We start from the raw sequence: 16119 nt of genomic DNA, 5'->3' as shown, positions 1-16119 counted from the left end.
GTGCCTTGTCGACTCAGTCTCGCACGCACGCACGCACGCACGCACGCACGCACGCACGCACGCACGCACGCACGCACGCACGCACGGACGGACGCACGCACGCACACACACACACACACACACAAACAAACATATTAATTTTATAAGAAAACAGTACAATTTCTAATAATCTTCTCACGTAACAAAAATAATTTATCTTTTTAAATATTTAAATTTATAATTATATATTTTTTACATAACAATATTTATAGATTAAAAATTTCTTACGTACCAAAACAATTTCACCAGCTACATTTTTCTTCTTTGGTGGAACAATTAATCTATATACATCCTCGCAAATGTAATATACAATTTTCAAGACAAGCAATAATATCTCTGCTAGAAGGAATAAAATATTGTTTGATTTTACCCTGATTATCTGAAAAATTAATGATTCTTTTATAAAATCATATAAGTTGACGGAAAAATAAGTTTATTATATTTATCTTTTGCGATAAATCTTTAGAAGAACTTGACACAGTTTGAATGATCTTGATTTTGATATATGTTGTAGGGAGTTCATTCTTGAGTAACTTTTCTTTAACAATTAGGCGACAGACTTTTATAGTTTTTGAGATATTAATGTTAAATTTGAGATAAAACCCTTGTTTAAGGAAAGCACCCTTAATAACCTACATCAAGGTATCTCGATTTATACGTCTGTATCAAGTTCATCTAGAGCTGTAAGTTTTTGTAAAGATTTGCCGTTTGTCATGTCCGGCGCTATATTTTCTCGACTTTAAAGTATTTTAAAAAATTTGAAAAGCTTATGAAACATCTGTCTACATTGTAGTTGACAATTTGATTTCATAGTTATTTCGATGAACATTGTTTATATAAACATTGTTTTATTAAATATTTTATTGTTAAATATTGTTTCAATAAATATTGTTTATTTAATATTTTATTTTTAATTTTGAATAAAATTGAAAGAAAGAGCTGAATTTTTCTTAATGTTTGTAATTTTTTTATACAAAAGAGAAAAATTCTTTTGAAGCTTTTTAATTCGAAGATTAGACAAGTTTAAAGAAAAAATGAGACAGATTAATATCTGAAAAGAAATTGTTAAAAAATCGCTAAAAATTAATTATTTTATTTTTATTTTGCTTTTTCTACCTACTTCTTTTAGAGATGGAAATCGGATATATAGGCAAGTTTGCTGATATTATAGTTACGAGCAGATGTTATGTTTCAGACTTACGTACACAATTGGAGGATTAAAACTTCTAGAGAAGTTTTATAATATTTAACAAATTAAAATTTTTTTATAGAAATGGAAGAGAGAGAGAGAGAGAGAGAGAGAGAGAGAGAGAGAGATCATTTATTTATTGATGCGTCCTGAGTATGATATCTCCTCAGACACAAAGGTACATATAATTAAGAAGGAGACAGAGAAAATTATAATAGAGAATTTATTTTGACATATTTTTATATAAAAATACTATCCCAAAACAGTTTTACGGATATTTATATAACATTACTGTAAGTTTATCCTTATAATTCATTTATTGACTTGAGATGATATGTTCTCAGTCACACAAATAGATACATATAGTTAGAAAGGAGGTAGAGAAAATTATTATAGAGAATAAAGAGGGATTTTATTTTGACATATTTTTTATAAATTTTTATATAAAAATACTGTCCAAAAAGAGTATAAATATACGAATATTTATGTAACATTATTATGAGTTTATTCTTATAATTTCTTTTCTTGAACAAATAAAACTTCTATGTCTCTCTGTTAAAAATTATAATAAGAAATATACTATAATTATTAAACGATTATGATCTGTATTATATGACACATAAAATATACTGATAGATAAATATATTTATTTGACTTGAATCTAACACAATAGTAATTAAACAATAATCAAATTCACACAATTATATATAAACGACATATGAACATTTGTATTGTAACTGAGAAAACTATCTGTCAATCAAAGAATAATATAGAGCAAATGACAATATGTTTAAACGCTTATTAACAATTATTATATTATAATATAATTATAATATAATAATATATATATATATATTTATTTATTATTTTATTTTTATTATTATATTATTATATTATTATATTATCTTAATTCCAAGAATTTAATCGCTCGCGAGGTGAGCTCACCGACGGTCGCAGGAGAAAGAGGACGATCGATTTATCGTTGCTATGTACAAAAATTCTACGATCACATATTAACAAACTTGAATATAATGATTAATCGTATTTAGAATGATTATCGAAACTGAAAAGATTTACTTTTTAACAGAAAAAATATTTAAATTTGTAATTTTTATTTGTTACAAAAAATTGAGTTTATTACATAGTATTCGTATTTATTGTAAGTAAGAAAAAAATATAATTTGTTTTACATACCTGACTGCTTTCGCTATCCATAACTGTTTTGTAGTGAGACACGTTAAATTTCTTCTCAGTTTGTTCTAATGAATACTCAGTTGTTAACTGAGATCAGACTTCATACGTTTTTTGATTTAAAAGTAAAAACAAATATATCGAAGAGGAGATTACGAATTAAAAAACCTTCCTTATATTGAATATATTGATTAGAGATTGATGATATGACTTTGCTATGCAGCGTGGAACAGGCTTGCCAAGTATACGCGCGATAACAGCAACAGAATAATTATACCTATTTCTTTCTGTCATTTTTATTCAAAAAAATAAAAAATGAAGCATATATCACTTGTATACCGAGTCTCACTTATTGATAAGTAAGCTGAGGTATGTATAATTATCTCTATATGTATAAGCTGAATCTTTTATAATAGGCTCAATCAACAGTTTGAACTTTGAACCTATTATACATAAAAAATGTATTTTGTTCTCTATAGATATTTATTATCGTTAAAAATCTAAGTTCCTAACTTATCGAAAACTCAAGATCTTATTGCATAAGAATAATATTTTTATTCCTCTTCATGACATAAAGAGAGATATTAAGTATTATGCAAAGTTCGAGTCTGTAATTGATAGCTCGGAATTCTACTGTGTAACCAAACTGTCATTAATTTTACTGTCTAGGCAATATGAATCGAGTTATTATAATGGAAAAGATTCGAATTTATGACCGAAAGTTTGAGATTTTATCAAAAAACAAAAAATGTTACCAAAATAAAACGATATATGAAAAGTATCTTTTGTTCTCCATGTAGCATAAATAAAGATATCATTTAAAATCCAAGTTTCTAACTCATCGATAACACAAAGTTTTATTGCATAAGAATAATATTTTCAACTTTATTTTGCATATGATATAAACAGATATTATTATGCAAAGTTTGAATATATAATTGATAATTCCGAGTTCATTATGCAAGAAAACGATCATTAATTTTATTGTTTATGCATCATGAAGTAGATCGAGTTAGTATACCAAGGTCCGAATATATAACCGAGAACTCCTCAATCAGCAGACAATATTTTTTTAAGTAGTTATTTAATATTATACTATTAAATAAATATTTAAAGAGCATTTAAATATAATTATTATAATATTAAATAAATATTTTAAAAATATTTAAAAAAACATTGTCTACTGGTTGTATCAGGATTCAAACACAAAACAAAGATATTGCCAAATGTTACATCCGGCGTGTGAAAATCGAGTCGTTACATACAAACTATTTATTTCAATAATTTTTCTTATTATCATTCTCGTGGCACGCTGTTCGTTACGCAGGCGCTCGAGTTCAAGCACACCCGAAGCATGCGCGATAGCCGCTGACGCGCACATGCACGCCATCCACGTGCGTGCGACCACTACCTAAACAAGCAGTATTTTCCTTCCGTTAATTATTAATTATTAGTTTCGAATCGATTGTAATAAGGTTTAATTAACGCCAATTAGATAGTAAGGTAATCATGTCCTGAAGGGACCGTAATCAAAAGCATAAAAGGAAATGTAGGATGAAGACCGAGCGATATAATAAAATAGAGAAGCGCGCAGCTGCGCGCTCAACACACCCTGTTTCCGATCCTCTCATTATACAAATCATTATTATACAATTATCAATCTCGTCTCCGTGAATCGATCAAAATCTTTTTTGTAGTACTGTCTCATCGAAATGCAACGAGAGCGAACAATCATTAGGTACCCTTCATCGGAATTTTATTCCAGTTAACGTATTTTAAATACACAATCACCCAATCGTTTAATATCGACTCATCGACGCAATAAAAAGAATTAATAACATACAAATTGTAATTGTACAAATTATAATACAATTGTAATAAATTACAAGGCATCCATAAACTCCAGGAATAAAATGATTTTATTTTTATCAAATATAAAAGCCGTAAAAATATTCTTCATACCTGACGCACATATAGTGTATAAAATAATACATATGTATATAATATATACATATTAAACATCAAAATATTATAGAAATACAAAACAATATTCAACGTACGCAATGCCTATATAGTTTATGTTATAAAAAGAGGCTTAGAAATATTTAACGTAAATAAGACATAAATAATTTGAGTGAATTACACATTGCTGTTCGTTAAAATTGTAACAGTAGAAAAAAACGCGTCATACTGAATCATATTGAAACTTGTTGATGAATCTGCATAGTAAAATATGAAAATGAGCTGTGCTTCCAATAAAAATACCAAGTTGCATTTCTAAACTTCATACATCACAATAATCCTATATCACAAATAATTTATCATATACGTGTCATTTTGATATCTCCATGTTTTTCTTGATACAATTTGAATGGTCAGCAGTGTATATACATAATAATGTAAACGGAATACAATATGAACTGATTTCAACTGCATTGTACGTATATCTGTACTTAAGATTAAGTTATATTTGTTCGTATAGCTGCGTCTTCGATAATTGCTTGTAAGTTATTTGGTATTGCTACAAAATACGCCTTGCGTGTATTGCTTTCGTAATTGGCATACGTTTCTACTGGGAGACAGAATATTATAATCTCATTTCTTTGTTAAAGGAACATTAAATCACATTAGATATTAACCCATAAAGGACACTTGGGTACGAATTCGCACCGTGCGTTTTTAAAGTTTTATATCTTCTGAAAATAAAAAGCAAAAAAATGTGTTTCTCAATGTAAAATTTTCTGACCAATCGATTGGTAATATTAAATTTTCGAAAAAAGAACGTAATTGTTTTCAAAACTTCGTGTTAAACAAAACCATTCAAGAGACGTAGCCTTTATGGGTTAAATAAGGAAATTAGAGTCTAACTGTTGTTAGTGCGTAAAAATTCTTCTATTTCAATCGTGATAATACGTAAAACGTACGTTTCGGCCTAATTAAGCCTCGGCAAATCAATAATTATGAATTACGCGGAAACGCACGATTTACGTGTTATCTGGATCGAAATAGAAGAATTTTTACGCATCAATAGCATGAACTCTTTAAACTGCCTTATTTGATATCTATTGCAAAATATTGTTTAAGGAATCATAACTGTTTATTACTTAAAGAAACATCTTTTCCAAGCTGCGCTTTAATACTGTTCAGACAACCAAATTTGTTTCATTCGATACTCTTCGTCTGTCAGACGCCGGTGATTTGGAATGTACAGCTATCTTATTATGCAGTTCCTTAATGCATTCCGGCACTGCAACAAAGTCTTCGAGCAACGATCGTTTAAATAACTTCTTAGCCTGTAGTAGTTGTTGCTCGGTCACAGTTCTGTCGTCCAAGTGCACCAAGTGTGGGAACCAAGATAGCACATACAGCCTGTTCAGAAGTTTAACACAGTTGTGTAAGTTGTTGTGAGTACTCTAAATAAGAGAAACTTCCGTAATACAAAATTAAAAAAAAAAAATCTTTCATAGCCAAAGCTCAGTAATTGACAATAAAATCAATACAAATAATGGGCTACGAACCAAAGCTTGGGTGTTATTTCGCTCCAAAATTTAATAAATCTTTTTAATAAGATAGACGACAAACGTTTTGACCTCGATTAGGTCATTATCAATGTTAAACGGAAATCGGTTGAAACACCGCGTTAAAAAAAAATCGATAAAAAACAATATAATCGTTTTTAATCGTAGTTATAAACCGTAAAAAAAATTATCATGTTTTAATTATTTATTCATGATAAATTTAATCAAAACGGTATAAAACAATAAGTTATTATAGAAATTCTATTGATATTTCAACGATTAAAATCGCTTCTATCAGATAATGATAGAAAACGATAGGAAACGATAACATTTCTTTCGGAATAGAAAAAGTGGAATGACTGATACCATAGAATACGATAAAATATTTGGCAGATCCTATCGGTTTCTATCGTTTTCTATCGATTTTTTTAACAGGGATTAAATAAAATAAATTTAAGTCCTTATAATTATACGTGAAATGTTACATATGCGCTCGCAGTCCATATGAAGCATAATCGCAGTCCAAAAATTAAATTATGTCGGTTAAATTTAATTTTTGGACTACAATTATGCTTCGTATAAATTGCAAGCGCACATGTAACATTTCGCGTATAATTTTGAAGATTTAAATTATTTTACGTAACGTTTGAACCGATTTCCGTTTCAATATTGATAACAACCTGATCAAGATCAAAACGTTTGCTGTCTATATTATTAAAGATTTGTTAAATTTCGGAACAAATAACACCCAAGCTTTGGCGTAGATAAAGATGTAAATAGAAAAAAAACTAAAATTTTTTTCATAAAATACGTTTTTTCGAAGAAAAAAACATAAGCTTTGTTTTTTTCTCAAAAAAATTTTTTTTAGCCATCTATTTAATATCTATATTTCGCTTAATATAAGTTAATTTTTTATGATTTTTTAATTTATAAATAGTATATTTAAATTATCATTATTTTAACCTTTACGCAAAACGAGAAAGCCAATATATTTATTCTGAAACATATTTTGAAGCAAAGACTTCAATGAATAATTATAATAAATTCAACTTAAGGAGAAAAGTTGTTTAGAAAAATAATTAAAAAGATTCTCCTTTTGTAAAAGTTAAATGTAGATCACATTAAAATTAGTTATATAATTAAATAATTACTATTTACAATTAATTAGTCGTGCTATTGGAATTAAAAAAAAAACAAATTTATATTTTTTTCAATGAAATAAAGCACGATTTTTTCTAATGTTTTTTTCTATTAGAAAAAAAAACCGATTTTTTTACATCTCCACTCGAGGCCAATCATTTGCATTAATTTCATAATTAAAAATATATATACATCTCTGACGCGTACCTATATCGAAGATAATCACAGAAATCTCCACCATTAAGATAACTAGGTGCTGCTTCATTTCCCATAAGACACAAGTATTTAAGATTCGGTACGCTTCTATGGAGATTCTTGACGAAGGGATACAGACTTTTTATACAGTTATGATTCAACCAGAGAAGCTCGAGGTTCGGCATGTTTGGGAACACGGTGATGTCATCCACTTTATTGTGATCCAAGTTTATGGATCTTAGATTGTCGAATTCTGACAAAAACTGCAAATTTCTAAAAAAAAAATGCCAAAGCAATTTGTATTAGCCTTAACCGATGTTATATATGTAGCAAAATATAATTTTGTCCCCACGCAAATCTTATTGCATGCGTTAAACCAATGTTAGACATTCGCTCACCTACTGAACATGTTGTTACTGATATCTAAATGCTGCACAGTGAGACTGTAATCTTGTATGATGTTGTGCGGCATGGTGAAGAGATCCTCGTACGCAAGTGACAAAGAATCGACTTGCGTGTTCGATGAGTCACCCGAGGTGAATGATTGTCGTGAATGTTTGTCCGCAAATACTAACGCTCCCAGACAAGTCATGGCATACTCTTCTATCTCGTCTACCTGGGACTGTTTTACCTCATTGTTAGCACCCGACCTGCGAAAATACAACCTTAATGTAACTGAATAGCAAACATGAGATAACAGAAAATGTAGAAGAAAGGAACAAATAATTCATATATTAAATATAGATACTTAATATATGTATATATACATATATACATACATATATATGACACTTCGAAAAATATGCTTTTAATTACATTCTATTTAAATCTATTATTTTAATATCCTTCTTTTTCTTTAAATAATTTAAATATAATCAAATCTTTTTGTGAATTATAAATAAAATATCAATATAACTTAATCTTTCACATATATATTTATAATTAACTTTACTATAATTAAAGGGCTTGTTGCAACAGTGATGTGTTTAAATCTGCATTTCGTAACATTTTATAAAAACGTAGAAAACTCTAAAATTCATCATTTTAATTTTATTTTCTTCATTGTTCCACAAAATATGATTTAGGTCATTATTATAGCAAATCCTTCAATTAAATTAGTATATACAAATGAGTTATATTATACAATGTTATATAATATATTGTATAATAATAATTAATTATATAAATTTCAAAATCACACAAAATAATATTGTATTCTTGAGTCAAGTGCTTTTCATTGCATGTACATTATTTTATTACATAACTATTCAATATATTGTATATATATACATACATACACACACATATATATATATATATATATATATATATGTATATATATACATATATGTATATTAAAGTTCACACACAAGTTCATATAAATGAACTTCAGAATGTTTAAATCTCTTAGCCGAAGAAAAATATAAGACACAGATTAGATAATTAACAATTAATTGCACAAGAATTATTTATGCTACTAGATAGCGCATGATAGTGCGAATGGAGATGATAAACTGTACACAAGCAAATAAGCAGCATTCCACTCACATCACTCTTATTTCACACCTTACGACGATGAGCTAGATAGAAAAAGAGATCAGAGTATTCCACGGTTCTTTGCACTTATCGATAAAGCTTTAAGCAAACGTCCAGCGAGCCGTTGGGAAATAATTTCGCGAATTGATGTAGAACGTCCGACATCAGAGATGGAAAAAATCTATTTTCGAGACTAACTAAAACAAATGTCATAGTCAATAGCGATTTGTGGCACGACGTAACTCATACTACTGGGGATCTACTATACTTGACCAGGTGGAGTTATCGCGTATCAAAACTGGAATATACGATAAGATACAAGGAGAAAGACGACTGGCCGGCTCTCTCGTGAGCATCTCGTGAGCATCAATATATCCGTGTGACTTAAGTGTGTGCAGTTACGTGAAATCAAGAGTGACTTGAGCAAGAATGAGAATACAGAGGGTGTTAGAGGTTATATAAGCGCACGTGTTCGTCAAAAAAGATACGCCGCCGACGATCGTATATTTGAGAAACTGGAAACAAACGGGAGATAAGTGAACAAAATTGGCGTTCGCCGAAAACACGTTCCGTAAAAAAAAAGACAGCTTATAAAATTCACGGTTATCAACAACTTGCGAGTGGATTTTTTTTTCTTTGTCACTCAAATTAGTCCATAGCTCTGTTCCCACATCTCGTTTCCTTAAAAAAATAATTGATCACGCAGCCGGACTACTCACTGTTGTTACGCACTTCCCTGAATCGAACATTCTCTGAATTTTCCTACATTTATCTTGTTTTCGAATCTTCTCACCGCACCGGAATGGATAAGGAACTCTCCCACGGGCCCCACGGCTCACTTCACAGTTCACGCGGACGCAGCGGAGCGAGCTGAGCGCCGGACGAGATGGAGCCACTACTATAAAAGCACGTGTCGTAAATGCATATGTAATATATATGTATACAGTCGAACCTCGATAACTCGAATCTCAAGAGAAGAGAAAACTCCTTCGAGTTATAGAGTTTTCGACTTATCGAAATTCGAGAGAAAAGAGGGTTAAAATATTCGATTTATGGAAAGTTCGACTTATGGAGGCTCTGTATGTACGAATTTATAATTTTCCGATTATATAGTGGCTTTTAAAGGAAAAAAAATCAATATTTAACAGTGAATTATTCTGTTACTCATTGTTACACATGTATAGCTACAACTTCGAATTATTGTGACAGCGACAATAGAAGTTCGAGTTATAGAGGTCTGATCTACTTTAAATTCGAGTTTCAGAGGTAAATTAATATATGTAAATATTTGACAAATAATTCAAGTAGTTAAGGTAGATTTTATTTCGAGTTTTAGAGGTTTTCTACAGTGGAGCGGAAGGGAATGAACAAATTTTTCGTTTTATAGAGATTTTCGAGTTGTCGAGGTTCGACTGTATTAGTAGTGGGTGTCCCGTAATGACCAGCGCTTAAGGGTAGATTCCTGAAATCATTTTAAGACAAAAGTTCCAATACCAAAATGCTGAGGCTATAATAGTTTTTGAATTACAGGTGTTTAAAATTAACTAATCAGATCGTCTAAAGTTGGCGCGCTCAGGTACGACACAATGCAAACTCCTAAAAACAAAAGCTGACTTATCGCCCCTTTTATTAATAGCGATATAAAGATTACATATGTGAATTGTGAATATAAGATTATTTTTATTGATATTTCTGCAAACACATTAATTAATAATTGTATTTAAAATTGTTGTATTTCATATTAAATTGTTAAATTTAGTTGTTAATTTAATTTTTAATTTTTATGTTTGTTTTTTTTTTATTATTTTAATAAAATGTTTAAAGTGTACTTAGAAATACTAGAATTTTGTCGTTTCACCTTTTTGGCATCGAAAAAAAAATTCAAGAATTTTGTCGTTTCTTGAAAAAAAATTCTTGAATTTTTTTTTCGACGCCAAAAAGGTGAAACGACAAAATTCTCCGTCAGACAAAAGACAATACATTGTAGATTATGACCGTATTTTTTTTTGTTTCAGATTACACTGACAGGAGATTTCAAGTACACCATAAAAAAAACGGTCTTGCGCTACATGGAGCCCTACAGTAAGAATTTTAATTTTTTTTTTACCAAAAAATTTATTTGGACACTTGAATTTATAATAAAGATAATGGTTTAAACGGATTTCATGTATTATTCTGCCATGTATATTTTGCCAGAAAAAAATTTCAAAAAATTAGCTTGTTTTTTACCTCGTCAGGGTATACTAACCCCTTAAATGAGTTTTATTTCAGAATATTAGTAATTATAGTAGCTTATCTTGTAAAATAATTGTAGGGCAAGTATCATTTACTAACTACGTACCGTTTGATAATAACTACAGCCCTACTTTTGCCTTTAAGATATGCAATTGATAACAGATTTTTGAATGAAATGTCACCTGACAGTTTGCGCTTTATGTTTATATAAAGACAAAAAGTGTTATTATAAAAAAGAAAATATTATTGTACAATGTTATTGCGCAATGTGTTTGCAGAAATATCAATAAAAATAATTTTATATTCACATATGTATGTAATCCTTGTATCAATATTAATAAAAGGAACAATAAGTCAGCTTTTGTTTTTAGGAATTTGCGTTGTGCCGTACCTGAGCGCGTCAACTTTAGACGATCTGATTAGTTAACTTTAAACACTTATAATTCAAAAAGTATTATATCTTCAACATTTTGGTATTGAAACTTTTGTCTTAAAATGATCTCAGAAATTTACCCTTAACCCTTTCAAGCACGGTGGCATTGTGGAATGCCACCTTTTCCATAACCATTTTCTCAATAATTGGAGTAGTTTTCACTCAATTTTCGAACCTTTTTTTGTGGTTTGGTATCAGTTATACATTCAAGAATAAGAATCGATGTGCAATAATTTGAAATCATAGGTGATTTTGTTTATATAAATAAACAAACGTTGAAAAATAGCAATTTTTCTAAAGAAAATTAATTAATCTCCAAAAGTTCTCAGAGTCTCCACGCAAAGATCTTTCCTCAAGGGTTTTTGGGGTCGCTAATTACGAATCCGTGGCCAGATTTCTAAAATTCAAAATGACGGATCCAATATGGCGGACACGAATTCGAAAAACGATGCAAATTTTATGAAACTGTATATCTGGGAGTTCTCGGAGTCGTTGCAATTACGAATCCGTGGCCAGATTTCTAAAATTCCAAATGGCGGATCCAATATGGCGGACCCGAATGCGAAAAACAATGCAAATTTTACGAAAATGTATATCTGGAAGTTCTCGCAGTCGCTGATTACGAATCCGTGACCAGATTTCTAAAATCCAAGATGGCAAATCCAATATGGCAAACCCGAATTCAAAAAATGATGAAAATTTTATGAAAACGTATATCTGGGGATTCAGCGATTTTACACTCGATTAGCACTGTTTTTCGGATTATAGTCACCTTATTCGATCCGCCATTTTGAATTTTGGGAATCTGATTACGGATTCGTAATCAGTAATTCCGAGAAACCCCAGATATACATTTTCATAAAATTTGCGTCGTTTTTTAAATTCGGACCCGCCATATTGGATCCGCCATCTTGAATTTCGGGAATCTGATTACGGATTCGTAATCAGCGACTCCGAGAACCCCCAGATATACATTTTCATAAAATTTGCATTGTTTTTCAAATTCGGGTCCGCCATATTAAATCCGCCATTTTGAATTTCTAAATTTTGATCTCAGATTCGTAATCAGCAACCTCGAAAACTCCCGAGTACCAATTTTCAAGTCAATCGTAGGTAAGGAAAAATGTATGCTTGAAAGGGTTAAGCGTTGGTCCGTTCATTACGGAACACCCTATATGTTATATTAATCTTTTATACACACACACACACACACACACACACACACACACACACGCGCGCGCGCGCGCGCGCGCGCGCGCGCGCGTGCGTACATATATATGTATGTATACATGCACACTAGTTAAAATATGAGACTGTCGTAAGTTTATAAATTTAATTTATTATACAGTCGAATTTCGAGGAAAGAAAAAGAAAAAATGTCTTGTTAATATAATGTTCTTTTTAACTTTCTTTTAAATAAAAATAACAAAAAGAGATAATTTTTCTGTCTTGCCATTATCGCACGCATATTTGTCAAACTCATTCCGCGCCGCATAGCAAAGTCACATCATCAACCTCTGATTCATGTAAAGAAGTTTTCATAATTTGTGTAATCCCCTCTCTCATAAATTTATTTTTTATTTAAAAATATTAAAAAATAAAAACTGAAAATAAAAATCTGTGAAGTCCGATTTGAGTTAAATACTTACTAATAGTTTTCCTCTTCAGGGTCAGTCCCATTTACGACAAATCATATTGCGCAACAAGCAACTTTGCAAATGAGTGAATTGGCTTCTTTCATCCTTGGCATATCGACTTGCGTAACATAATAGGGTGTTAGTGTTTAATGTTACAATGTTTTAAACTTTAAAGCATTTCATTGACCAATCAAGGAATTTTACAAATTAATCAATCAGAAAATACTTCAAGATGCCACATTTGTGGCATCATCTTGATCATATTCATAGTCGCATTATTATATATTCTCTAATCCACAGAGAGACATTTTTTAAACTCGTGAACCCCCTCTCCCATAAACTTTCTTTTACTTTAAAAACATTTAGAGATAAAAACTGCGTACTTGAATCTTACTACTTCAGTTAATTACTGACGTTTTATCAGAACAGACTGAAATAAAATTTAATGTGTCATACTCTAAAAGAGTTACAGACAGCGAAAACATTCAGGTACGTAAAACAAATTCTATTTCTTTTATATTTGTAATAAAAACTAACACTATATTATAAATTCAATCTTTGTAACAAATAAAAATTATAAATTTAAATTCCTTTTTGAAAAAAGAGAACATTATAAAAAACTTTACTTACAATAAATAGTCATTAATGTTAAAAATATTCGTAAATTTATACTTTTTTTTGAAAATAGTTTTACATAAAAATGTATCACAATAAGTTCTCTCTCTCTCTCTCTTTCTCTCCTTCCTTTCTTTCCTCTTTCAACTATTGATATTATATATACTTATAATAAAATCACTAATTTTTCAGATAATTATAGTGAAAACCATGGTATAATATCTTGTTATTTTTCTGGCAGAGGTATTATTGCTTACTTTGAAAGTTATATACATATATAATTATATTTGCGAGTATGCAAATTAATCATACTAACGAAGAAAAAGACTATAGCTAACGAAATTATCTTGATATGTAAGAAATTCTTAATATATGAATATAACACAGTGCAACAAAAAAACATTATAACAAGACTAGTCATTTCCTGTAGTTTTTTAGACGCTGAATCCGAATCCGTTGTAGAATTACTCTATTACGTTATCATTTTTAAAAATTTGCAGATAAACTTACAAAAAGGACTATTTTTACGTTCTTTGTCACATTATAACTTTGAAGTGCTGAAGAAGTGTTCTTGCAATCAAAATTAAATAGCTGTTAAAATTTTCAAATTTTGAAAGAAATTTTTTGTGTTCATTACGGTTAACAAAACATTACGTTCATTACGGAAAAGGTGTGAATAAAATCATTGATCAATTTACCAAACTTCTAATTTTCAAGACCTTGAATTCACAGAGTTAGAAACTCGGACTTTGGACAATAATATTTCTATTTATACTACATGAAAAACAATAATAAATTAAAGAAACTATTTTTCATGTGCAATAGGATACTCCAGACTCTACTAAAATCTAAAGTTCTCAGTTATAAATTCGGACCATTCGTATAACGCGGTTTACTGCTTGCTGCATACAATTAGTGAAAAAATTAATGACATTTTTTTTCACACGATTTAATTCCAACCTATCAATTGCAAACTCAAAACTTGCATAATAATATCTCTTTTTACATAAGTATATGAATAAATAATTTAAAGTTGAAAATATGATTCTTATGCAATAAGATCTTGATGTATCGATGAATTAAAAACTCGGACTATAAGCGATAATATTTCTACTTGTGTTACATGAAGAATAAATTAAAGAAATTATAAATAGATTTCTCGTGTATAATAGAGCACTCTGTGCACCGCCTGTTGCGCGCTACATTTATCACAACACAGCAGAGTCGCATCAACGTACAATTTTTGATTCATGGGAGGAAGTCTCTCTTAACTGGCAACCCTTTTTGCCACAACTTGTGCTTTTGCTTTAAAAACATCTAGAAAGAAGAATACTTGACTAATTACAGTTAACTACTGAGTTGTCATTAGAGAACAGACTGAAGAGAGATTGAACGTATCCTAGTGCGAAAGTTATGGATAGTGAAATACAGTCAGGTATGTAAAACGAATTCTGTTTCTTTCTTACTTGCAATAAATACCAATATTGTGTAATAACCTTAATTTTTTGTAACAAATAAGAATATTTCTTTTTGAGAGACATAAAACTTATTTCTTCAGAAAAGAAACCTAAAAGAATAAACTTATGTTAATATATGTTACATAAATATTTAAAAAAAAGTTCGAGCATTTTAGACAAGGGAGCACGCAGGGATTGTTGGATTCATCTTTTTCTTTTACTCAATTTTACTTGCTGAATTCGAAAATCCTAGTTAAAATAGTCTTGGTATTCGGGAAATATAATTTTGGAATACATTTTGACAGAAGAAAACAATAATTTTATTTATCATTTTGCTTTTATCATTTTATCGAACCATATATGATAAGAAAAAATGAGAGCTGAGGTAATATCAAAACATATTTTTATAAAAGCAACGAAACTTTTATATTCTTTCTGGACAGTATTATCATATAAAAATATGTCAAAATAAATTTTCTCTTTCCATTCTCGGTTATATTTTTCTCTGTCTTCTTTCTATCTACCTATCAGTCTCTCATTCATTTTTGTAAAAGTTTTTAAATCTATTAAATTTTAGACTCTAGAAGAAGTGTTAATCCTCTAACTATAGTTACATTTGAAAAAAAATAAGATGTGTTCATAATTATATAATCAGCATAATTGTTTCTAGCTTTCCACTCTTAAAAAAAAGTATAATTAGAGCTCGAGCTTTGAGAGGTCACAAAGACATTTCTTACAAGGGAACACACGGAAGTGTTTCCCTTCGATTTCAACAAGCTTTGGATATGTTAAACTACAGACAAAAATAAGATACTACAATTTTTGCATTCGCGTTGAGTCACACATTAAGGGGGTGAAACATCCCTTAGAAAAAAATCGGTTTTATTTTTTCAATGCGAAATCATTGAAACTACAAGAGATAGAAAAAAATGTT

At 29.8% G+C, this 16119-nt stretch overlaps 3 protein-coding genes across 4 annotated transcripts in view; 1 reads left to right on the top strand and 2 right to left on the bottom strand.

The window, feature by feature from the left end:
• LOC105457011 (short-chain dehydrogenase/reductase family 16C member 6-like) overlaps positions 1 to 2779 on the bottom strand; it is a gene marked incomplete at its 3' end in the record, with an annotated part of 5941 nt that extends 3162 nt beyond the window's left edge. Inside the window, exons 1-2 of the mRNA XM_011701408.1 lie at positions 2423 to 2779; positions 272 to 418 (exon numbers count right to left, since the gene is read on the bottom strand). Of these exons, the coding sequence (XP_011699710.1) occupies positions 272 to 418; positions 2423 to 2443 (168 nt within the window). The remainder of the gene's footprint in view (positions 1 to 271; positions 419 to 2422) is intronic.
• Positions 2780 to 4425: 1646 nt separating this feature from the next.
• LOC105457009 (leucine-rich repeat-containing protein C10orf11-like) lies at positions 4426 to 9664 on the bottom strand. Of its 2 annotated transcripts, none has more exons than XM_011701404.1 (4): positions 9528 to 9664; positions 7671 to 7922; positions 7285 to 7545; positions 4426 to 5788 (listed from the first exon to the last, which is right to left on the bottom strand). In XM_011701404.1, exons 2-4 carry the CDS (start codon positions 7862 to 7864, stop codon positions 5563 to 5565), a joined length of 681 nt encoding a protein of 226 aa, XP_011699706.1. In that variant the 5' UTR covers positions 7865 to 7922; positions 9528 to 9664; the 3' UTR covers positions 4426 to 5562. The 2 variants fall into 2 exon arrangements, with proteins under 2 accessions (XP_011699706.1, XP_011699705.1); XM_011701403.1 differs by lacking the exon at positions 9528 to 9664 and adding an exon at positions 8821 to 9504.
• Positions 9665 to 15558: 5894 nt separating this feature from the next.
• LOC105457010 (short-chain dehydrogenase/reductase family 16C member 6-like) overlaps positions 15559 to 16119 on the top strand; it is a gene marked incomplete at its 3' end in the record, with an annotated part of 5563 nt that continues 5002 nt past the window's right edge. Inside the window, exon 1 of the mRNA XM_011701407.1 lies at positions 15559 to 15570. Coding sequence (XP_011699709.1) covers positions 15559 to 15570 — 12 coding nt within the window. The remainder of the gene's footprint in view (positions 15571 to 16119) is intronic.

The sequence above is a fragment of the Wasmannia auropunctata genome, unplaced genomic scaffold (assembly GCF_000956235.1).
Source record: "Wasmannia auropunctata unplaced genomic scaffold, wasmannia.A_1.0 LD335407.1, whole genome shotgun sequence".
Lineage (NCBI taxonomy): Eukaryota > Metazoa > Arthropoda > Insecta > Hymenoptera > Formicidae > Wasmannia > Wasmannia auropunctata.
This window is presented reverse-complemented; position numbering and strand designations above follow the sequence as displayed.